This window comes from Schistocerca gregaria, chromosome 9, assembly GCF_023897955.1.
Source record: "Schistocerca gregaria isolate iqSchGreg1 chromosome 9, iqSchGreg1.2, whole genome shotgun sequence".
Taxonomy (NCBI): domain Eukaryota; kingdom Metazoa; phylum Arthropoda; class Insecta; order Orthoptera; family Acrididae; genus Schistocerca; species Schistocerca gregaria.
The window spans coordinates 99,235,122-99,260,627 of record NC_064928.1 but is presented as its reverse complement, the minus strand read 5'-3'; the positions used below and the strand labels follow the sequence as shown (position 1 = coordinate 99,260,627).

The 25,506-nt window shown below is 44.7% G+C and overlaps 1 protein-coding gene across 1 annotated transcript in view; it reads right to left on the bottom strand.

The window, feature by feature from the left end:
- LOC126291447 (organic solute transporter alpha-like protein) overlaps positions 1 to 23,590 on the bottom strand; it is a 50,439-nt gene extending 26,849 nt beyond the window's left edge. Inside the window, exons 1-2 of the mRNA XM_049984961.1 lie at positions 23,458 to 23,590; positions 5,228 to 5,379 (exon numbers count right to left, since the gene is read on the bottom strand). Coding sequence (XP_049840918.1) covers positions 5,228 to 5,379; positions 23,458 to 23,590 — 285 coding nt within the window. The remainder of the gene's footprint in view (positions 1 to 5,227; positions 5,380 to 23,457) is intronic.
- Between the last annotated feature and the right edge of the window lie 1,916 nt (positions 23,591 to 25,506).

Here is a 25,506-nt window from a genome sequence, read left to right as displayed (position 1 = left end):
CACACCGTTGGGTGGCTTGCGGAGTATAAATGTAGATGTAGATGTATGTAGGTCGGCGTCTATAAAATATTTCCGCATTCGTAGGAGAGTGTTGGTGATTGGAATTTCGTCAGAAGATTGCTCCGCAACGAAAAACGCCTTTCTTTTAATGATGTCCATCCCAAATCCTGTTTCATCTCAGTGACACTCTCTCCCATATTTCGCGATAATACAAAACGTGCTGTCCTTTATTGAACTTTTCCGATGTATGCCGTCAATTCTATCTGCTAAGGATCCCACACCGCGTAGAAGTATTCTAAAAGAGGACGGACAAGCGTAGTGTAGGCAGTCGCCTTAGTAGGTCTGTTACATTTTCTAAGTGTCCTGCCAATAAAACGCAATCTTTGGTTAGCCTTCCCCACAACATTGTCTATGTGCTCCTTCCAATTTAAGTTGTTCGTAATTGTAATTCCTAGGGATTAAGTTGAACTTACAGTCTTTATATTTGACTGATTTATCGTGTAACGGAAGTTTAACGGATACCTTTCAGCACTCATGTGACTGCCCTCACACTTTTCGCTATTTATGGTCACCTGCCAACTTTCGCACCATACAGATATATTTTCTAAACTGGTTTGCAATTTGTTTTGATCTTCTGATGACTTTACTAGTCCATCAACGATAGCGTCATCTGCAAACAACGGAAGAGGCTACTCAGATTGTCTCCCAAATCGTTTATATAGATAAGGAACAGCAGAAGGCCTATAACACTACCCTGGAGAACGCCAGAAATGACTTCTGTTTTACTGGATGACTTTCTCTCACAGTAAGACACGACTCCAGTCACATAACTGAATCGATATTCCATAAGAAAGCAATTGTACTACAAGTCTGGCACAGTGTCAAAAGCCTTCCAGAAATCCAGAAATACGGAACCAGTATGAAATCTCATGTCAATAGCACTCAGCACTTCACGCGAGTAAAGAACTAGTTGTGTTTCACAAGACAGATGTTTTCTAAATTCATGTTGACTGTGTGTCAATAGCCAGTTTTCTTCGAGGTAATTCATAAGGTTCGAACACAATGTATGTTCCATAACCCTGCCGCATATCGACGTTAACGATATGGGCCTGTAATTTTACTTTTGTTAAGTGATTTAAGATGCTTCACTACAACAGAGCATGCACAATTACGGCACTAGTACAGTGTATATCCACCTTTCGCAGCAATGCAGGCTGCTATTCTCCCATGGAGACGATCGTAGAGATGCTGGATGTAGTCCTGTGGAACGGCTTGCCATGCCATTTCCACCTGGCGCCTCAGTTGGACCAGCGTTAGTGCTGGACGAACAGACCGCGTGAGACGACACTTCATCCAGTGCCAAACATGCTCAATGGGGGACAGATCCGGAGATCTTGCTGGCCAGGGTAGTTGACTTACACCTTCTAGAGCACGTTGGGTGTCACGGGATACATGCGGACGTGCATTGTCCTGTTGGAACAGCAAGTTCCCTTGCCGGTCTAGGAATGGTAGAACGATGGGTTCGATGACGGTTTGGATGTACCGTGCACTATTCAGTGTCCCCTCGACGATCACCAGAGGTGTACGGCCAGTGTAGGAGATCGCTCCCCACACCATGATGCCGGGTGTGGGCCCTGTGTGCCTCGGTCGTATGCAGTCCTGATTGTGGCGCTCACCTGCACGGCGCCAAACGCGCATACGACCATCATTGGCACCAAGGCAGAAGCGACTCTCATCGCTGAAGACGACACGTCTCCATTCGTCCCTCCATTCACGCCTGTCGCGACACCACTGGAGGCGGGCTGCACGATGTTGGGGCGTGAGCGGAAGACGGCCTAACGGTGTGAGGGACCGTAGCCCAGCTTCATGGAGACGGTTGCGGATGGTCCTCGCCGATACCCCAGGAGCAACAGTGTCCCTAATTTGCTGGGAAGTGGCGGTGCGGTCCCCTACGGTACTGCGTAGGATCCTACGGTCTTGGCGTGCATCCGTGCGTCGCTGCGGTCCGGTCCCAGGTCGACGGGCACGTGCACCTTCCGCCGACCACTGGCGACAGCATCAATGTACTGTGGAGACCTCACGCCCCACTTGTTGAGCAATTCGGCGGTACGTCCACCCGGCCTCCCGCATGCCCACTATACGCCCTCGCTCAAAGTCCGTCAACTGCACATACGGTTCACGTCCACGCTGTCGCGGCATGCTACCAGTGTTAAAGACTGCGATGGAGCTCCGTATGCCACGGCAAACTGGCTGACACTGACGGCGGCGGTGCACAAATGCTGCGCAGCTAGCGCCATTCGACGGCCAACACCGCGGTTCCTGGTGTGTCCGCTGTGCCGTGCGTGTGATCATTGCGTGTACAGCCCTCTCGCAGTGTCCGGAGCAAGTATGGTGGGTCTGACACACCGGTGTCAATGTGTTCTTTTTTTCCATTTCCAGGAGTGTACGTTCCAGAATCCTGCTGCATAAAGACTTTAATGATATGGGCCTGTACTTTAGCAGGTTACTGCTACTACCTTTCTTGTATATTGGTGTGACTTGTGCAACTTTCCAGACTTTGGGTACGGATTTTCCGTTGAGCGAACGGTTTTATACGATTGTTAAGTACAGAGCTATTGTATCTGTATACTCTGAAAGGAACCTAAGTTGTATACGATTTGGACCAGAAAACTTTCTTTTATTAAGTTTAACATTGTTTGGGTTGGATAATTAATTGAAACCCTCAGCTTCCGACAGGTATAGTCGATATACCTCGATGTGGACAGCTGGGTCTGTTCTGGACCCTGTCATCGAGACATAAAAATGAGCTTCCAGAATTATTGTACATCCACAAGCTAAGCACAACTCTTAATAGAGATGATCAGCTATAGGTAGTTTTCCACACAAGAATCGAACTCGCAGAAGCAACGACCTTTGAAGCCATCGTTATTCGCTTTCCGTTGTGTCAGGCACCACTACCCGGGATCTCCTACTTACATGGCAGACGCTCTATCCATCTGAGCAACCGAGGACGCAGATAAATAGCGCGAGTGCAGGGACTTATCCGTTGCACGCTCCCCGTGAGACTCACATTCCCAACTGACCACAATCTACATACGTAATTTACCTAACAGATATTTGCCCATCCACTCATTACTCGCGCAACTAAGGTGACGATTTCCGTAAGAGTTTGGCTGCGTAGCCTTTAACAATATACCGGGTGATCAAAAAGTCAGTATAAATTTGAAAACTTAATAAACCACGGAATAATGTAGATAGAGAAATAAAAATTGACACGCGTGCTTGGAATGACATGGGGTTTTATTAGAACCAAAAAAAAAACAAAGTTCCCAAAATGTCCGAAAGATGGCGCTCGACCCGCGAAACGTCAATGACTGCGCATGACAATCGTGTATAAAAGGAGCTGTAATGAGAGAGAGAATCAGATGCGCCAGCAGTCGCAGCATGTTGACATTACCTGAAAAGGCGCTTTTAGTGAAGCAGAATGGGGAGCGTTACGATCCTATCGCCATAGGAAGGGGATTCGAACGGGTAAAGGTCCGTTGACAAATGCATTTCGAAGTTCGAAGCCAGGGGTTGTTTAGACGATAGACCCCGTAGTGGCCGACCGAGCACAAGGCGTAATGCTGCTGAGACAGTTCAGGAAGAAATGGAGACTGTAGCGGGTTCGTCTATGCACGGGTAAGTCAGCGCTCGTGCAGCCGCAAATCGCACCGGCATTCCATACACTACTGTTTGATTGGTGTACCCTCCGATGCTACCCCTACAAAATCCATCGGGATCATGAACTGTTACCTGGGGATTTGGTGAAGCGGTGGGCATTTGCGGTGTGCGCGTTTCAAAAGATGGCGGAAGATGACGATTGGTTGAGTAACGTGTTGTGGACCGACGAAGCTCATTTCACGCTCCGAGGGTCTGTCAACGCCCACATCTGCAGAATTTGGGCTACCGAAAATCCTAGAGCTGTCGTGGAAAATCCATTGCATTGAAAGTAACGCTATGGGTTGGATTTACCACATCTACCGTTATCGGGCCTTTTTTCTTCGAGGAAATGCGTGATTCTGGATTTGTAACTGCTACCGTGACGGGTGAGAGGCACGCCGATATGTTACAGAATCGCATCATCCCCAGCCTGGCTGATAAACACCTGCTGGAACGTACGATGTTTATGTAGGATGGCGCTCCACCCCATATTGCTAGACGCGTGAAAGATCTCTTGCGCGGGTCGTTTGGTAATGATCGTGTGCTCAGCCGCCACTTTCGTCGTGCTTGGCCTCCCAGGTCAATCCGTGCGATTATTGGCTTTGGGGTTACGTGAAGTCGCAAGTGTATCGTGATCGACCGACATCTCTAGGGATATTGAAAGACAACATCCGACGCCAATGACTCAGCATAACTACGGACATGCTTTACAGTGCTGTTCACAACATTATTCCTCGACTACAGCTATTGTTGAGGAATGATGGTGGACATATGGAGCATTTCCTGTCAAGAACATGATCTTCGCTTTGTCTTACTTTGTTATGCTAATTATTGCTCTTCTGATTAGATGAAGCGCCATCTGTCGGGTATTTTTGGAACTTTTGTATTTTTTTGCTTCTAATGAAACCCCATGTCCTTCAAAGCATGTGTGTCAATTTGTATCTCTCTATGTATATTATTCCGTGATTTATTCAGTTTTCAAATTTATACTGACTTTTTGATCACCCATTGTATGAAGACAGTAACTGTTCTCGAAAGAACAGATACCACTGATGACCGTGCAGCTTCTCTAGAATAAATGATAGTTAACTGAAACCCTCAGCTGCCGACAGCTGTCCCCATCGCGGTACATCAACAAAACCTGTCGGCAGCTGAGGGTTTCAATTAACTATCATTTATTCTAGAGAAGCTGCACGGTCATCAGTGGTATCAGTTCTTTCGAGAACAGTTACTATCTTCATATATATGTTTGGGATTGAGTATTGGAGGTTGACAATGGATGAAGCAACGTTGGGCTTTAGGCAACCGGGAAAGACATTTGGTTACTTCACAACGACCCGGTTTTCGATGGTCAGAAGTTCGCTTCAGGCAGTCTAGGGAAAACCACAAATATGGGGCCCTTTAGGTTCACCCCCACCTCTCTCCCATAGCACCAGCTGCCTCTCTTCATCAGAGGAGGCGCGAGCAGGTGAACCTTTATGGCAGTGTCCACGTGACGGCTCGCCGCCTAGTATGTCTGTCTTACCGGGTAGATGGAGATGACGAAGGACGTGTAGCCCCGGAGCACCTGGGGCGTGTGGAGCTGCACGTAGCGCATGGTGCTGACGTAGACCGCCCCCACCGCGATCGTGGCCAGCGTGCTTAACGCGACCACCGGCACGATCACCGCCAGAGGGCCTGCGGCAGAGAAACAGTGTCCTCAGCTGCATTGAAAATGCTGGTCAGGAAGGGTAGAAATTGATTACCGGGAGGGGATCATATGTAGTAGTGGAAATCAGTGAAAATTAATGTTGTCGTCTGGGATAGATGCACACATTGTATACTCAGTAGTATGGGATCAAGTTGTAAGTTGGCTGTTTAGGTTTTTATGTTGGTAACGTCACGTAGCGCTCTGTATGAAAATCACTGGCTGTGCTGTGTGCAGTCTGTGGCTGGTTGGCATTGTTGGAATCGTCGCTATTGCAGTGTTGGGCAGTTGGATGTTAACAGCGCGTAGCGTTGCACAGTTGGAGGTGAGCCGCCAGCAGTGGTGGATGTGGGGCAGAATTTTGAGAGCGGGCGATCTGGACGTGTGTCCATCAGAAAGAGTAAATTTGTAATATTGGATATCATGAACTGATATATATATGATGACTCTGGCACATTATTAAGGCAAATACAGTGTTTGCTCTCTATCAAAATCTTTCATTTGCTGAATATGCCTATCAGTAGTTACGGCCTTCAGTAGCTTGAATCTTTTATTTAGCTAGCAGTAGTGGCGCTCACTGTATTGCAGTACTTCGAGTAACGAAGATTTCTGTGAGGTAAGTGATTCATGAAAGGTATAGGTTATTGTTAGTCAGGGCCATTCTTTTGTAGGGATTATTGAAAGTCAGATTGCGTTGCGCTAAAAATATTGTGTGTCAGTTTAGTGTTGATCAGAACAAGTAAAGAGAGAAATGTCTGAGTACGTTCAGTTGTGCTCAACTGTTTGAAAATCAAATAGCAAGAGGTTTTCCACCACTGTCATTGTTAAATATTTCCACGGGTCTGTTTCACAGTGTATTGACAAATGCATTTCCTGTCTGTAGTAGGTGTATAAGGAGCGACTCGCCAGCCGAGAGCGCTAATGCGGTGCTACCTGGACTCGGGTAGGCGCGCCGGCCCAGGGTCGATTATGCCTGACGGAATAAAGACGAGGGTCGGAGTGCCAGCCAGCCTGGATGTGGTTCTCAGGCAGTTTTCCACATCCCGATAGGTGAATACCAGGCTGGTCCCCATGTCCTGCCTCAGTTACACGACTCATAGATATCTGATGTTGTTCAAATGTGTGTGAAATCTTATGGGACTTAAGGGTAGGACGTCAAACGGGCCGACTTGGAGCAGGAGAGGCACCACAGGACATTTTATTTTCTACTGTCTATACTTTTACAAATAAATTCATAAAACTTTGTCAGCATGACCAAGAAGGATTCAGGATTCACACTTATAGCAGTGCAAGTGCAAAAACATAAGAAAATAAATTTTATTTGGATATGAAATTTCATCATTTTTTTCACTTACTGTTGGCTGCATTTGTTGCTATAGGTACATTTTTCTTCACAAGTAAGAGAGATTCTTTGATGAATTTTGCGTACAGCATACAAACCATACTTACAGGTTTATGAAACTCTGGAATTTTCCAAATCTATTACAAGCTGTGGTAAAAGTTGAGTTGATTAACTACAAAATTTGATTTTTTTCTAAACATTAAGTTTAAAAATTAACAGCTTATTCCTTTTTTAATAAATTAAATAGATTCTAGAGTTTCAGACACCTGTACGTATGGTTTGTATGCTGTGCAAAATTCATCGAACAGTCTCTCTTGTTGTTGTTGTTGTTGTGGTCTTCAGTCCTGAGACTGGTTCGATGCAGCTCTCCATGCTACTCTATCCTGTACAAGCTTCTTCATCTCCCAGTACCTACTGCAACCTACATCCTTTTGAATCTGCTTAGTGTATTCATCTCTTGGTCTCCCTCTACGATTTTTACCCTCCACGCTGCCCTCCAATGCTAAATTGGTGATCCATTTATGAAGAAATGTGTACCTATAGCAACAAATTCGGCCAATATTAAGTGAAAAAATGATCAAATTTCACATGTAAAAAAAAATTATTTTGTTATGTTTTTCAACTTCCGCTGCCGCGAGTGTGAATCCTGAATCCTTCCTGGTCATGCTGACAAACTTTTATGAATTGACTTGTAAAAGTATAGACAGTGGAAATTAAAATGACCTGTGGTGGCTCTCCTGCTCCAAGTCGACCCGTTGGACGTTCTACCCCCCCCCCCCCCCCCCCCTTAACTGCTAAGGTCATCAGTGCCTCAGCATACACACTACTTAACCTAATGTCCTTGGACTCTAACCTCCGCCGGAACCAGCCATATAGATATTTGAAAACGTTTTCATGGCCTACACTAGAGACAGATAGCTGGGGTATACTAATTCCGTCGTGGGAGGTATGGGGTGGCGACAGGAAGGTCATCCGGCCACCTTCCATCACTTACATCGCCAACTCCATAGTTACAAGGCCGATCCTATGTTGCAGTGGGACAAAGGCCCAAGCAAAAGAAGAAGACTATGTATATAAGGATCCATCAACGACTCTACTTCTTCAACATAAGTGAGCCGTGTATCGGCTCGTGCTACACCTTGCGTTTAGACTGCATTGGTTTTCCGTTTCTTCCTCTGACATGTTTGTTTGATATGTTGTCTTTTCCCTCTGCTATCGTCTGCGTCTTGCTTCCGGGAAACTGCTATGGAGGAAGTGAGATCTTTGACCGGTGGTAACCTCGTGTGGTGGCGCGGAAGTAGGGGCGTGCGCTCAGAGAGAGTGTGGTGGACACGAGAGGGCAGTGTGGCTCTCCAGCGCGAAGAAGGCGTGGTCGGCTGTACCGAGTCGCCACGTGATGTATGTCGGTTGTGTGTAACGAGCGGGTCGAGTTGACGGAAGAGCTCCCCAAATGTTGGTTGTATACACAATCGCCCCACGAGTAGTTGCTGTTCATTTCACCTTGGTGGGACGTTAACAGGCTTCTTTCAATCCTCCGTTTCAACACCGGGGTTTAAAAAAGAGACACCTAACATGAAGGAGCAGTCACTACCCGTCAACGTTGCAGAGAAGACGCGACCTCCGGTGACAGAGCGTGTTGTCGCGTGACCGTCGCGTGTTGGGTACGCTGGCGACGCGTGCGCGGTTGGATGTGTGGATCCTTGCCATCGGAGGTCGTGTGCTGCCTGTTCGAACATAACTGCAAGTTAAGTTAGTGGAAGGTTTAATCATTAAGTAATAATTTTGTGTAACCAGCGTCTCTTCTGCTTTGTGGGCTCCGACGACCGGGTTTTCTGTCCCCGGCACCGGTGTAATTGAAGACAGTGATCTTTCCTTCTCCTCTCGTTACTGTCCGATGAGAGGTGTAGTTTTGGCAGTTTAATTGTTTCGCTATTCTGTCGTGTGTTATGAGTAAATTCATGCTTCTTGTTAGTTGATTATGTGGTCGCTCATTCAGGACTGTGTGGTGTAATGTTTCCTTGCACGAGGTTAGCTCAAATTCTGTCAGCAAGTTAAACCATTTTCTGGCAAATTTTTGCGGTCTAAAAGTCGGTGCAGTGACCAACCTGAGAGTGGCAATTCTGTTTACGGGCGTATTTAAATTGGTCAGTATTCTATCTAGCCTGAGCATCCCTGAGTGGGTGATTTGTGGCCGCCTTACACGGGTCCGTCATATCTGTTATGTTCTAAAGATATTCCAGGACACACTTGTTTAAAAAAAATTTTAAATTCCTCCAAGTTTGTAAATTACTTTTATTGCCATTAATCGTGTGTTTTTTTGAGACCAGTTTAATTTTTTAATGGCGGTGGTGGTAGCTCCACTACCTCACCGTGCCTTATTAACAAAGTTCTGTATTTACTTTAGTAGCCTGTTTACTAATGTTCTTTAAGAAAATTTTAAGCTGTTGTATTGCTATAAATTACTTGAGTGCCGTTAGCGGCGTGTTTAAAAGGCTGTTTATTGCCGTACTGCTAGTTTCTGTAAGATGTGAATAAAACATTTGTGTGTGAAAATCTCAACTCGACAGTAAACTACGAGAAATTTGGCCCCGTTTCCCAACTTGTGGTGTGGCTCGTAGTAACCGTAACCACTGTGTGTGTCAATAAGCTTCAATCATTTTTACCAAGTTTTTATTGACTTTCTTGTCTATCTCTCTATATTGTACAATCCTTGCAGTTGATTGTAAACTAAGTTGTTGATGTACTAGGGACTTGAAGTTTTAAAAATAGATCGGAACAGGATGATAATATTAACTGGCTTCCTTCTCTGCCTGATCCATAGGGGTGAGGGTGGGTGTGGAAAGGGCTGATGACACCTGACATCTCGAATGCAATGCTGGTCCAGCGTGTTTTTCAGGTAGCATCATTAGGCCCTCCAGGAAGACACGGCTGAGCAGAAAAGAGAGGGGAGGGGGGGGGGGGGGGAGGAGATCGTTGTCATTTTCTTGTCTGTCTTTCTGTTCGATATGTAACTTTTAAAAAATTTATAAAAGTTTGTGATTTCGTTGAATGAATGTCTGAACTGTAAAATGGGTACTAAACTCGAATTATCGTGTTGTGTGTTGTAACTGCAAGTGGTGTGCTAACTGTGTTATTGTTTCTTAGCAAAAACTATATACAAACATTTTGGGCACTGTAACTACCAATTGTTTCTGAAGAAGGGAAATTTGTTAACATCGAGTATAGGTTTAAATGTCAGGAAGTCGTTTCTGAGAGTATTTGTATGGAGTGTAGCCATGTGTGGAAGTGAAACATGGACGATAAATAGTTTGGACAAGAAGAGAATAGAAGCTTTCGAAATGTGGTGCTGCAGAAGAATGCTGAAGATTAGACGGGTAGATCACATAACTAATGATGATGTATTGAACAGAATTGGGGAGAAGAGGAGTTTGTGGCACAACTTGACTAGAAGAAGGGATCGGTTGGTAGGACATGTTTGAGGTATCAAGGGATCACAAATTTAGCATTGGAGGGCAGCGTAGAGGGAGACCAAGAGATGAATACACTAAAACCACAGATTCAGAAGGATATAGGCTGCAGTAGGTACTGGGAGATGAAGAAGCTTGCACAGGATAGGGTAGCATGGGGAGCTGCATCAAACCAGTCTCAGGACTGAAGACAACAACAACTCCCAATATCAATAAAGAAATACAGTCACTGCAAAATACATTCAGCCCCTTAGGCACTGAATCCTCTGGCCCTGTCCTATACTGATAACTTTGATCCTTGTGCACATAACAAATAAATGAAATTCTTTTACCTCTAAAGCAGCAACGGTGGAACGCTACATAGTCTGGTCTCGCATAGAAAATATAAATATACTAGCTACAGGCTCAGCGGTGCGAAGTGCTGGCTGTAATACTTTGAAATGCACATGGAATTGTTTTGGCTGATTAATAAAAAGATTTATGAAAAATCCAACTTCTTTGAAAAAATATGACCTTGACAGGGAGGCGGTACTGATTATGGTGAATTACTAACATTGAGTTTTTTTTAGCAAAAATTATATTCCAAGTTAAATTTGTCTTTGCAGAAACATCTGACTACTGAAGTTACATTACTCGCAGTTGATTCACAAACAAAGAGATTTAAACAGCAAGTATTAGTTAAGCTCACTAATCCCACATAAATGCAAATCATCACATTACATAAAGCTCTATTAACAAGTCTTAAAACCATTACAAATGTGAAACATGTATCTGGCCTTTTTATAAAATCAGCTAACGTACATTCTGGGATTACTCAACAATTACAAATTATCGGTCAACTCATCTATACTAACGACCCGGCAAAATAAAAATCATGATTATTTAGCATCTTTACCTTGCTTGCATGAAGACTAATGCTTCCATGTTCATCAATATTGACATACCTTCATTAACCTAACACTCGGCGCTTCACACAGCACACCACAAAAACTGCCTACTCCATCGTATTTCGCTCACAGGCAGCTACATACAATCGTGCTCCAAGCACTCTCTTACTCCAACACTACAATCTCAGACTGGAAACAATGTCTTTGGCTCAACGGTCGTGCGCATTCAGCAATCCGCTTTATAAAGCCTGTCAGAGACTCACAACGTTGATAATATCATAGTTTCCGTTTAGTTTACATTAATATTCATGTCATGTTCGGGTCCCACATACATGCTCCAGTAGAGTCCTTTCAGCAACAAATTTGGTAATTTATTTTAAACTACCTTCTTGATGAGTTACAGACTTGGAATTTCGATTTGGCACAGAACTGTATGACAGTGCAACATTAATTCGCTTTCTTGTCTGGTGTGTGGCAGAGGGTACTTTGTGTACCACTGCTAGTTTCCCCTTCTGCTCCAGTCGCCGAGTGTTTCGCAGGAAGGGCGACTGCTGGTGAGCCTCAATCTGAGTTCGAATCTCCCATTTTTATATTCACGGCCTTTCGTGAAATATATGTAGGAGGAAGCCTAATATTGGTTGAGTTCGTGAAGAGAAGCTCAAGTGAACCTGAAACTTACTCATGTCCCCCCTTGTAATCTCTTCAAATTGTATGAACTCGACCAAAAAATTTCACGCGGGCAACAGTAAAAAGCAGAAAATAATTACTTGAGTAAAAATGAATTTCTAATATAGCACATTTTTAAACCTGACTAAAAAGTACAAAATAATTTCTCCTTGTTCCGCACGGAATCATAATCTCATGCAGATAATCCTGAAGATTAATGATTATGAATTTTTAACAGCTTTGAAAATACTCGTCAAATTTAAAATCGGAAAACTTGGGGCGAATCCAAAACTTAATTGATGCATGAGTAGTTCACCTCCTTACTATTGTAGTACTTACTAGTTGATGTATGAATTGTTCAAACCCTTACTGTTGTGACTGACAATTCGCAATTTTTCACAAACACAACTTTTATTGATGTAAGTTCATAAGGTTGATGACTGAACGTACAAACGAAAGGTAATAATAACGAAAAAAGTCTCCTAATTGAGGCAAACAAAAGTTCAATAATAATTTTCCACCAAGGTTCGTGGTAACACACAAACACACTTGTAGTAGTCCAATTCCGAGACGAAGGCATAATCTTCAACGGTCGCAGTACACGAGGTCGGCATCCGGCGTGGACTGAACTTCAGGTCTGGTCCTAAGTCATAAATAGCTGTCTCTAGCCAATCAGGTTTTGGCGTAGCGATACTTCCTGCAGGCCGTGGATCGAGCTTTCCCTGCAGGAAGTAGTGCTCGGAATGTCTATTTCCATTATCTTGTATGTAAATAGCCCGTGTTTGCCATGGTGCTTTTGGGTACGCCTTGGGTATAGACAACCTCGTGCTCTCTGGTGCTATATAGGTTGCCAGCCCTTAGGCGCTACCGTGGCTTCGGTATAACGCTTACAATTAAGTAGTGCATGTGTCCTATGGTTTTTGTTATAAATCTTATACCGGTATGCATTTTCATACTTATCAAAAATTCACTATCTCTTTATGCAGTTAGCAATATGAATGGCGATAGAAGAAATTATTTTACACTTTCTAATCTGATTTAAAAAGTGGGATTACAAAAATTCATTTTTATTTTAATATACCGACTGGAAAAATATTGCATCACAAAGAGATATGCGATCTAAATGAAAGTTGGTAGGTGTGTTTCTATATATCTACATCTATATCTACATTTATACTCCACAAGCCACCCAACGGTGTGTGGTGGAGGGCACTTTACGTGTCACTGTCATTACCTCCCTTTTCTGTTCTATTCGCGTATAGTTCGCGGGAAGAACGACTGCAGGAAAGCCTCCGTGCGCGCTCGAATCTCTCTAATATTACATTCGTGATCTCCTCGGGAGGTATAAGTAGGGGGAAGCAATATATTCGATACCTCATCCAGAAACGCACCCTCTCGAAACGTGGACAGCAAGCTACACCGCGATGCAGAGCGCCACTCTTGCACAGTCTGCCACTTGAGTTTGCTAAACATCTCCGTAACGCTATCACGGTTACCAACTAACCCTGTGACGAAACGCGCCGCTCTTCTTTGGATCTTCTCTATCTCCTCTGTCAACCCGACCTGGTACGGATCCCACACTGATGAGCAATACTCAAGTATAGGTCGAACGAGTGTTTTGTAACCCACCTCCTTTGTTGATGGACCACAATTTCTAAGGACTCTCCCAATGAATCTCAACCTGGTATCTGCCTTACCAACAATTAATTTTCTATGATCATTCCTCTTCAAACTGCTCCGCACGCATACTCCCAGATATTTTACAGAAGTAACTGCTACCAGTGTTTGTTCCGCTATCATATAATCTCAAAATAAAGGATCCTTCTTTCCATGTATTCGCAATACATTACATTTGTCTATGTTAAGGGTCAGTTGCCACTCCCTGCACCAAGTGCATATCCGCTGCAGATCTTCCTGCACTTCACCACAATTTTCTAATGCTGCAACTTCTCTGTATACTACAACATCATCCGCAAAAAGCCGCACGGAACTTCCGACACTATCTACTAGGTCATTTATATATCTTGTGAAAAGCAATGGTCCCTTACCACTGCCCTGTGGGACGCTAGAGTTTACTTTAACGTCTGTAGACGTCTCCACATTGAGAACAACATGCTGTGTTCTGTTTGCTAAAAACTCTTCAATCGAGCCACACAGCTGGTCTGATATTCCGTAGGCTCTTAGTTTGTCTATCCGGCGACAGTGCGGAACTGTATCGAACGCCTTCCGGATGTCCGCCTTCGGAAAGATGCCTACTCAGACATCTCGCTGCTCGGAGTAGCCGCGCGGTTTGAGGCGCCATGTCACGGACTGCGCGGACGCTTCTGACGGAGGTTCGAGTCCTCGCCCGGGCACGGGTGTGTGTGTGTGTTGTTCTTAACATAAGTAGGGAGTAAGTCTAGGGACCGATGACCTCAGCAATTTGGTCCCTTAAGGATTTAAACACATTTGAACATTTCAGATTTCTCGCCAGTCACATAGGAGTGGCGAAAGCAGCGCCACAGTGAGGATGCAAATCAGGTTTCCTTTAAACAGACACTGAAACGGGCGTCAGGATTAGTTAGTTTTTTGTCTGGACCTGATGAGTTGGTGTTAGTCTGTCTCGCGTTCGTCGGCTGTCGTAATTTAATATATTATTATTGTTATTATTATTTTTATTGTTGCCGATTTACGTGGTGGTCCTTAATAGAAATGATATTTCCCTCGATTTTGATTTCCGATTAAATGCTTTTGTGTTCTCCTGTTTAACAATATTAATCTTAAATTATTTGTTACTTTAACGATTGTTAGACTCGCTGAATCTTAAAACATGAGCATATAAGTTGAACCATGGAATAAACTTTTCATATTAATTTCCTCGGCTAGTCAGTTCACTTTAAAGCAAAAGATCTTTAGTTATTAATTACAATTGCGGCCCACACACGAACGAGAGTATTTTTTCCAACCTCCGTTAACCATTGCACTGTAGTCGGTGTCCTGGCTCTGGCTCTCGGATGTGGCACTGAAAATAAGAATCTTAAAGCTACGTATTTGCTGAAACTTCGTTCGGCTGTGGAGAAATGAATATTATGTTAAGAGCGGGCGAGTTTTTCGCTTCCGCTAATTTCTTATAAGTTTAATATCGCCACGTAATGGCGTCGTTGGCTACATCGGCCGCTGCGCGGCTGTGGAGAAATGAATATTATGTTAAGAGCGGGCGAGTTTTTCGCTTCCGCTAATTTCTTATAAGTTTAATATCGCCACGTAATGGCGTCGTTGGCTACATCGGCCGCTGCGAGTGTTGAACTGTAAATTACTTGAATGCAGGTTAACTCAAGGAAGGCGGACATGAAAAAGGGATCACCTCTTACAAATTATAAGTACACAATAATGTATTATCTGATTAATTAATACAAATGCACTCCTGGAAATTGAAATAAGAACACCGTGAATTCATTGTCCCAGGAAGGGGAAACTTTATTGACACATTCCTGGGGTCAGATACACCACATGATCACACTGACAGAACCACAGGCACATAGACACAGGCAACAGAGCATGCACAATTTCGGCACTAGTACAGTGTATATCCGCTTTTCGCAGCAATGCAGGCTGCTATTCTCCCATGGAGACGATCGTAGACATGCTGGATGTAGTCCTGTGGAACGGCTTGCCATGCCATTTCCACCTGGCGCCTCAGTTGGACCAGCGTTCGACGCTTCATCCAGTCCCAAACATGCTCAATGGGGGACAGATCCGCAGATATTGCTGGCCAGGGTAGTTGACTTACACCTTCTAAAACACGTTGAGTGGCACGGGATACATGCGGACGTGCATTGTCCTGTTGGAACAGCAAGTTCCCTTGCCGGTCTAGGAATGGTAGAACGATGGGTTCGATGACGGTTTGGATGTACCGTGCACTATTCAGTGTCCCCTCGACGATCACCAGAGGTGTACGGCCACTGTAGGAGATCGCTCCCCACACCACGATGCCGGGTGTTGGCCCTGTGTGCCTCGGTCGTATGCAGTCCTGATTGTGGCGCTCACCTGCACGGCACCAAGGCAGAAGCGACTCTCATCGCTGAAGACGACACGTCTCCATTCGTCCCTCCATTCACGCCTGTCGCGACACCACTGGAGGCGGGCTGCACGATGTTGGGGCGTGAGCGGAAGACGGCCTAACGGTGTGAGGGACCGTAGCCCAGCTTCATGGAGACGGTTGCGGATGGTCCTCGCCGATACCCCAGGAGCAACAGTGTCCCTAATTTGCTGGGAAGTGGCGGTGCGGTCCCCTACGGTACTCCGTAGGATCCTACGGTCTTGGCGTGCATCCGTGCGTCGCTGCGGTCCGGTCCCAGGTCGACGGGCACGTGCACCTTCCGCCGACCACTGGCGACAACATCGATGTACTGTGGAGACCTCACGCCCCACGTGTTGAGCAATTCGGCGGTACGTCCACCCGGCCTCCCGCATGCCCACTATACGCCCTCGCTCAAAGTCCGTCAACTGCACATACGGTTCACGTCCACGCTGTCGCGGCATGCTATCAGTGTTAAAGACTGCAATGGAGCTCCGTATGCCACGGCAAACTGGCTGACACTGACGGCGGCGGTGCACAAACGCTCCGCAGCTAGCGCCATTCGACGGCCAACACCGCGGTTCCTGGTGTGCCCGCCGAGCCGTGCGTGTGATCATTGCTTGTACAGCCCTCTCGCAGTGTCCGGAGCAAGTATGGTGGGTCTGACACACCGGTGTCAATGTGTTCTTTTTTCCATTTCCAGGAGTGTATGCTTACATTGGCCAGCTTTCGCAAGATGTATGTCTACACGCAACCAAGACAAGAGAAGAAGAGAAGATGACAAAAAAATTAACAAAAGAGCGTATCTTGTTGTCTCTTTAGTTCATTTTGTTATATTTCTTTGCACTCGAAACTTACTCAGAGAAATTATTATAATACGGGTATATGATAAAAAATCTGTATCATTCAAGTTTTAAATGTCTCTTCTTTATAAATAGCGTTTCTTACGTCTTTTCGCACCGCTTCACTGGGGACGCTATATCTGCCTTTAAGACGACAAAGGCATCATTATCAACACCTCACTGAGTTTTCGTATAGTAGGACTACGAGAAGCTGCATGTTCCTTCTGCGATACTGCAGGAAGACTTAGAAGGGATGCAGGCAACTTACATGATACCTGGTAGCAGTGGTCACAAGAATGTATGGTGTGCCAAGTGTCACAACCGAAAGGAAAGACCACTGTGTTCGCCGGATGATTCCGGCGCAGCGAACTGAATCTGCAGCTGCAATCTGAGCAGCAGCTGGCACCACAGTGACACAACGAACTGTTACAAATCGGTTACTTCGAGGACAGCTGTCAAACATTATGAATCATCTCGAAGGGAACGATCTATTGATACGTAATCAGCATCGTTTCAGAAAACATCGTTCTTGTGCAACGCAGCTATCTCTTTATTCGCACGAAGTAATGGCTGTATCGACAGGAGATCTCGAGTTGATTCCGTATTTCTAGATTTCCAGAAAGCTTTTGACACCGTTTCTCACAAGCGACTTCTAATCAAGCTGCGGGCCTATGGGGTATCGTCTCAGTTGTGCGACTGGATTCGTGATTTCCTGTCAGGAAGATCGCAGTTTGTAGTAATAGACGCCAAATCATCGAGTAAAACTGAAGTGATATCAGGTGTTCCCCAGGGAAGCGTCCTGGGACCTCTACTGTTCCTGGTCTATATAAATGACCTGGGTGACAGTCCGAGCAGTTCTCTTAGGTTGTTCGCAGATGATGCTGTAATTTACCATCTAGTAAGGTCATCCGAAGACCAGTATCAGTTGCAAAGCGATTTAGAAAAGATTACTGTATGGTGTGGCAGGTGCCAGTTGACGCTAAATAACGAAAAGTGCGTGGTGATCCACATGAGTTCCAAAAGACGTCGGTTGGAATTCGATTACTCGATAAATAGTACAATTCTCAAGGCTGTCAATTCAACTAAGTACCTGGGTGTTAAAATTAGGAACAACTTCAGTTGGAAAGACCACATAGATAATATTATGGGGAAGGCGAGCTAAATGTTGCGTTTCATTGGCAGGACCCTTAGAAGATGCAACAAGTCCACTAAAGAGACAGCTTACACTACACTCGTTCGTCCTCTGTTAGAATATTGCTGCGCGGTGTGGGATCCTTACCAGGTGGGATTGACGGAGGACATCGAAAGGGTGCAAAAAAGGGCAGCTCGTTTTGTATTATCACGTAATAAGGGAGAGAGTTTGGCAGATATTGATACGCAAGTTGGGATGGAAGTCATTAAAGCAAAGACGTTTTTCGTCGCGGCGAGACCTATTTACGAAATTTGCCATCAACTTTCTCTTCCGAATGCGAAAATATTTTGTTGAGCCCAACCTAAATAGGTAGGAATGATCGTCAAAATAAGAGAAATCAGATTTCGAACAGAAAGGTTTAGGTGTTCGTTTTTCCTGCGCGCTGTTCGGGAGTGGAATGGTAGAGAGATAGTATGATTGTGGTTCGGTGAACCCTCTGCCAAGCACTTATATGTGAATTGCAGAGTAGTCATGTAGATGTAGATGTCACGTGTATTCCAGTGACCCCATACCACCTTCATTTGCGATTTCAGAGGTGTCAAGCGAGAGCTCATTGGGGGGCAGGGTGGAGGCGTGTTGTGTTTGAACCGTATCATCTTCATCTTTGCCTAGGTGTGGTGTGTCGTCTTTCGGAGCCTTAGCTTTGCTCTGCCGCGATTGGTCCGTTTGCTTTTAAATTTCGGAGGGCGCTCCGTTCTGAGGAGAGACCTGCTGACGACGAGAGTATCGAGTACTGCTGCTGGAGTGAGACGGGGAGTTTAGTTTCCGGTGGTGTGGCAGCGCAATGTTGCGGGAAAGGTGGTATAACTTCCTGTGAACGTACGCGATTGCTACGAGCGTGTGTACTCGGGACGGCGGCAGTCCTTCTGGACGGGCTGTGTGGTAAGAAAACTCGGCATGGCAACTGTTGACGGGGCATGACTGCGTTGTAATGGCGAAACTGGGGCGACTGACATAACTCGAGTTGGCGCTGGTTGCAACCTGTCGCCGAATGCTTGTCTGCTTTCTGGACTAACGGTGAGAATTTCTTGACTTCATGTGTCTCACTCAATTTCTGCCCGTGTCGTCAGGTGTGTTTTCCTCTAAGGCCGTGTGCCATGGTGTTTCACAATTTTAGTAGGTTCAGGCGCGCACGAAATCCCGATTCTGTGATCTGCTTTTGTAATGTCAAGTGTAACTACCACTAGAAAAGAGTGTTAACTCTCTGTGCCTCAATAACTGAACCTAAAATATTATCTGTGGTTGAAATTTTATTCTGACCCAAGTGCAATAACGATCTCGTTCAAATGGCTCTGAGCACTATGGGACTTAACAGCTGTGGTCATCAGTCCCCTAGAACTTAGAACTACCTAAACCTAACTAACGTAAGGACATCACATACATCCGTGCCCGAGGCAGGATTCGAACCTGCGACTGAGCGCCTAGAACCGCTAGTCCTCCGCGGCCGGCAAACGATCTTGTATTTTACAATTTGTTGAGTGGTATTATTATTTCGTACTGGCCGCCACATTTACTAAGTCAAAGATTTACCAAGGTCAGTGGGCGTCATTAACAGTTCCTGCCTAGATAGGCGTTATATTTTGAACCATGTGTTTCAATGTTTAATACTTTTATGTGTTATAGAGAGTTGCTGTCATGCCCTATGTGGACGATTCGCCACGTTAGTGAAGTTTCTAGTTGTTCTGCTGGGCTGTGCCATATTGCTAAAGCAGGCAGTCCTAAAGTGAGCGTCATTTACGATGGCGGCCGAGTTTACTTTCGTACTGCGCATCTGACGTCACAAAGCACAGTCGGCCAATGAACAGAGAACGACGTTGCCAGAGCTTGACTGCAGTGCAGAGCATGGACGAGTGTCTTCAGTTTTAGAAACTTTCAGTCATGAATAAAGTAATTGCACAAAAGCATTGTCTTCATAGCAGGCTTTCTATAAAAGAAAGTTTTGAAAATTCCTTCTTTGTACCAACTGCTTCATATTCTATTAATTAATTAAACAAAGCTGGCAGTAAGCCTCCTAATTCAGGCGATAGCAAGGAAATTCATTATCGCCAACCCCTTTTTTGCAATAAAGAACAGCGGTAATTGTTTATTTCCTATTGTACTTCGACGAAACGTAATTCATAGCTTCCCCCCCATAAATGACCTAATTTTGTTTCGATGTTCAAAGCAGTTATTGTGCAGCATTAAATGTAGTAAACCATTGCACGAAATTTTGAAGAGTTTGCAGAGGTAAAAGTCCACAGCTTATACTTTCTGTATGGTCGATATTAGTTGCCACTAGAAATTTCAAAAAATTACGTTCAAACAATATCGAAGTGTTTTACTTTAGGAATTTTAATTCATGAAGTAAGACACTTCGATATTGTTTTTAAATGTAGAAAATATATGCACCGAACAAGATTTGAACTCGGAACTTTTCCTTAGCAGCAAAACACGTTAACCATTACACTAATGCAGCTTGTTGTTCAAAAGAATTCTTGGATAACTTAAAAAAAACACGCAAAATACCGACAATTTTCACAGCAACTGCTTTCTTTGGGATTGGAATTATTATATTCTTCTTGAAGTCTGAGGGAATTTCGCCTGTCTCATAAATCTTGCTCACCAGATGGTAGAGTTTTATCAGGTCTGGCTCTCCCAAGGCCGTCAGTAGTTCTAATGGAATGTTGTCTACTCCCGGGGCTTTGTTTCGACTCAGGCCATTCATTGCTCTATCAAACTCTTCACGCAGTACCATATCTCCCATTTCATCTTCATCTACATCCTCTTCCATTTCTATAACATTGCCCTCAAGTACATCGCCCTTGTATAGACCTTCTATATACTCCTTCCACCTTTCTGCTTTCCCTTCTTTGCTTAGAACTGGGTTTCAATCTGACAAGTGAGCTCTTGATATTCATACAAGTGGTTCTCTTTTCTCCAAAGGTCTCTTTAATTTTCCTGTAGGCAGTATCTATCTTACCCCCAGTGCGATAAGCTACCTACCTTACGTTTTGGTTAAGTTTTCCCATACCACGACATATCACACGTATCAGACATGCTGGACGCACACTGGAGTTACGCTCTGGGGTGTGGTTTCGTATGACAGCAGGAACACTCTAATGGTTATTCCACGCTCCCTGTCTTCAAATTTGTACGTCAGTCTGGTCATTCGACCTGTTGTGCCGCCATTACTTTCCAACAGGGCAACTCGCGTCCACATACAGCTCTTACGACCAACACGCGCTACAAGACGTCGACATGTTGCCTCGGCCTGCTCGATCAACAGGTCTGTCCCCAGTCGAGCACACATGGGATATTATCGGACGGGTACTACAGCGTCGTCCACAAACGGCATTAACTGTTCCTGCGTTGACCGACCAAGTGAAACAGGCATGGAACTCCATCCCGGAAGCATACACACGTCACCTGTACAACACAGTGCATGCACGTTTGTATGCTTGCATTCAACAGTCTGGCGGTTAGACCTGTCATCAATGTACCAACATTTCACATTTGCAATGGCTTATTTCGTGATTACATTAATCTATGGTCGTAGTCCACGGAACTCTTCTATCCTCGGCAAAACACAGCACAAGCAGAAGCACTTCCGAAAAATGTCCAACGTAGCTTTGGATGAAACGTCAGGGATAGAAGAGTTCCATGGACCACGGCCACACAACCTGGAAGAATTCTCGGCAGCTGAAGCATCCGGTCGTGAAAGCCTTCATTGTATGATTAACAAAATGTTCGAATGTGCGTGAAATCTTATGGGACTTAACTGCTAATGTCATCAGTCCCTAAGCTTAGACACTACTTAACCAAAATTATCCTAAGAACAAACACACACACCCATGCCCGAGGGAGGACTCGAACCTCCGCCGGGACCAGCCGCACAGTCCATGACTGCAGCACCTGAGAACGCTCGGCTAATCCCGCGCGGCGTATGATTAACCTGTTGTATTGCAATGTTCATCGTTTAAATATGTTATCTAGACAAATATATTCTCGAAATTTTATTACTCTACATTAATAATTTTCTTTCTGCGTGAAAAGTTTGACGGAACACTGAAAGACCTAAGTCGAAACAAGGCCCCGGGAGTAGACAATATTCCATTAGAACTACTGACAGCCTTGGGAGAGCCAGTCCTGAGAGCAAGATGTATGAGACAAGCGGAATTCCCTCAGACTTCAAGAAGAATATAATAATTCCAATCCCAAAGAAAGCAGTTGCTGTGAAAATTACCGAACTATCAGTTTAATAAGTCCCAGCTGCAAAATACTAACGCGAATTCTTTACAGACGAATGGAAAAACTAGTAGAAGCCGTCCTCGGGGAAGATCAGTTTGAATTCCGTAGAAGTGTTGGAACACGTGAGGCAATACTGACCCTACGACTTATTTTAAAAGAAAGATTAAGGAAAGGCAAACCTACGTTTCTATCATTTATATACTTAGAGAACGCGTTTGACAATGTTGATTGGAATACTCTCTTTCAAATTCTGAAGGTGGCAGGGGTAAAATACAGGGAGCGAAAGGCTATTTACAATTTGTACAGAAACCAGATGGCAGTCATAAGAGTCGAGGGGCATGAAAGGGAAGCAGTGGTTGGGAAGGGAGTGAGACAGTGTTGTAGCCTATCCCCAATGTTACTCAATCTGTATATTGAGCAAGCAGTAAAGGAAACAAAAGAAAAGTTCGAAGTAGGCATTAAAATCCATGGAGAAGAAATAAAAACTTTGAGGTTCGCCGATGACATTGGAATTCTGTCAGAGACAGCAAAGGAATCTGAAGAGCAGTTGAACGGAATGGACAGTGTCTTGAAAGGAGGGTATAAGATGAACATCAACAAAAGCAAAACGAGGAGAATGGAATGTAGTCGAATTAAGTCAGCTGATGCTGAGGGAATTAGATTAGGAAATGAGACACTTAAAGTAGTAAAGGAGTTTTGCTATTTGGGGAGCAAAATAACTGATGATGGTCGAAGTAGACAGAATATAAAATGTAGACTGGTAATGACAAGGAAAGCGTTTCTGAAGAAGAGAAATTTGTTAACATAGAGTGTAGATTTAAGTGTCAGGGAGTCGTTTCTGAAAGTATTTGTATGGAGTGTAGCCATGTATGGAAGTGAAACATGGACGATAAATAGTTTAGACAAGAAGAGAATAGAAGCTTTCGAAATGTGGTGCTACAGAAGAATGCTGAAAATTACATGGGTAGATCACGTAACTAATGAGGAGGTATTGAATAGAATTGGGGAGGAGAGGAGTTTGTTTCACAACTTGACTAGAAGAAGGGATCGGTTGGTAGGACATGTTCTGAGGCATCAAGGGATCACCAAATTAATACTGGAGGGCAGCGTGAAAGGTAGAGGGAGACCAAGAGATGAATACACTAAGCAGATTCAGAAGTATGTGGGCTGCAGTACGCTTTGGGAGATGAAGAATCTTGCACAGAATTGAGAGTAGCATGGAGAGCTACATCAAACCAGTCTCAGGACTGAAGACCATAACAACAACAATAATAATTTTTTGATGTTGCGATTTTTTTCCGTCATTGTAATTAATTATTGCTACGTAACGTAATTGCAGGTACTGGACGCGTCAAGTGAACGAAAGCAAGGCGGTCCAGCGCACTCACCAGCGTAGTATTCTCCAGTGCTTGGAAGGGGCACGCTGGAACAGTCCACCGGCTGCTCGTTGGTGGATCTCGTTCCGTTCAGTAACTCATCGTTCATCGGCAGGTGGCTTAGTGTGAGCTCTTCGTACTGCATCCTCAGTTGCTACCTGGATAGACATAGAAAAGGAAAGAACTTCAGTCATGCAGGAACGGTACTCGTCAGCTAATTAGTTAGTTTCGTAATATAGTTACGAGGGGGGTACCCAAAAAATGGAATTATTTTTTAAAAGCTATATATTTTCTAAGATTTTTGCAAAACAGTTTTATCCTTTCACGATACTCTCCATTACAACTACACCTTTTGTCCCACTGGTGCTTCCACATTTCGAAACATTCGCACAGATTAAGAAGATGGTTAAGTTGCCGGTTAGCCTCAACTATATTTATACTAAGATGGTATCTGTCCGAAAGAACAGACACCATCGGTGACCGTACAGTTCGTTAGATTGAAGACTACAATGAAATTAACACCCTTAGCTTCTTACAGGGGTTGACATACGTCAACGGGGACAGATGAAAATGTGTGCCCCGACCGGGACTCGAACCCAGGATCTCCTGCTTACATGGCAGACGCTCTATCCATCTGTTTTCTCGCTCTTGTTCGTTGTATCTGCTCGTGGCGGACGTCATAAGACATCAGATTAAGTTCGTTGATGATCGATTAACTCAGTTTTTTTATTACAGAGGGTACGTAACCCTCTGACCGAACACGCTGAGCTACCATTCCGGCACTCCATCTGAGCCACCGAGTACACAGATGATTGCGCGACTGCAGGGATTTATCTCTGGCACGCCTCCCGCGAAACCCACATTCTCAACCTATTGTTCCGCACTACATTCGTAGTGCACCGGAGTCCCGGTCAGGGCACACATTTTCATCTGTCCCCGTTGACGTACGTCAACGCCTGTAAGCAGCTAAGGATGTTCATTTCATTGCAATTTCATTCTAACGAACTGCATGGTCACCAATGGTATCTGTTCTTTCGGTCATGTCCGAAAGAACAGATACCAGTATATACAGGGTGTTTCAAAAATGACCGGTATATTTGAAACGGCAATACAAACTAACCGAGCAGCGATACAAATACACCGTTTATTGCAATATGCTTGGGACAACAGTACATTTTCAGGCAGACAAACTTTCGAAATTACAATAGTTACAATTGTCAACAACAGATGGCGCTGCGGTCTGGGAAACTCTAGAGTACGATATTTTCCACATATCCACCATGCGTAGCAATAATATGGCGTAGTCTCTGAATGAAATCACCCGAAACCTTTGACAACGTGTCTGGCGGAATGGCTTCACATGCAGATGAGATGTACTGCTTCAGCTGTTCTATTGTTTCTGGATTCTGGCGGTACACCTGGTCTTTCAAGTGTCCCCACAGAAAGAAGTCACAGGGGTTCATGTCTGGCGAATAGGGAGGCCAATCCACGCCGCCTCCTGTGTGTTTCGGATAGCCCAAAGAAATCACACGATCATCGAAATATTCATTCAGGAAATTAAAGACGTCGGCCGTGCGATGTGGCCGGGCACCATCTTGCATAAACCACGAGGTGTTCGCAGTGTCGTCTAAGGCAGTTTCTATCGCCACAAATTCACGGAGAATGTCCAGATAGCGTGATGCAGTAATCGTTTAGGATCTGAAAAATGGGCCAATGATTCCCTTGAAAGAAATGGCGGCCCAGACCAGTACTTTTTGAGGATGCAGGGACGATGGGACTGCAACATGGGGCTTTTCGGTTCCCCATATGCGCCAGTTCTGTTTATTGACGAAGCTGTCCAGGTAAAAATAAGCTTCGTCAGTAAACCAAATGCTGCCCACATGCATATCGCCGTCATCAATCCTGTGCACTATATCGTTAGCGAATGTATCTCGTGCAGCAATGGTAGCGGCGCTGAGGGGTTGCCGCGTTTGAATTTTGTATGGATAGAGGTGTAAACTCTGGCGCATGAGACGATACGTGGACGTTGGCGTCATTTGGACCGCAGCTGCAACCCAGTGA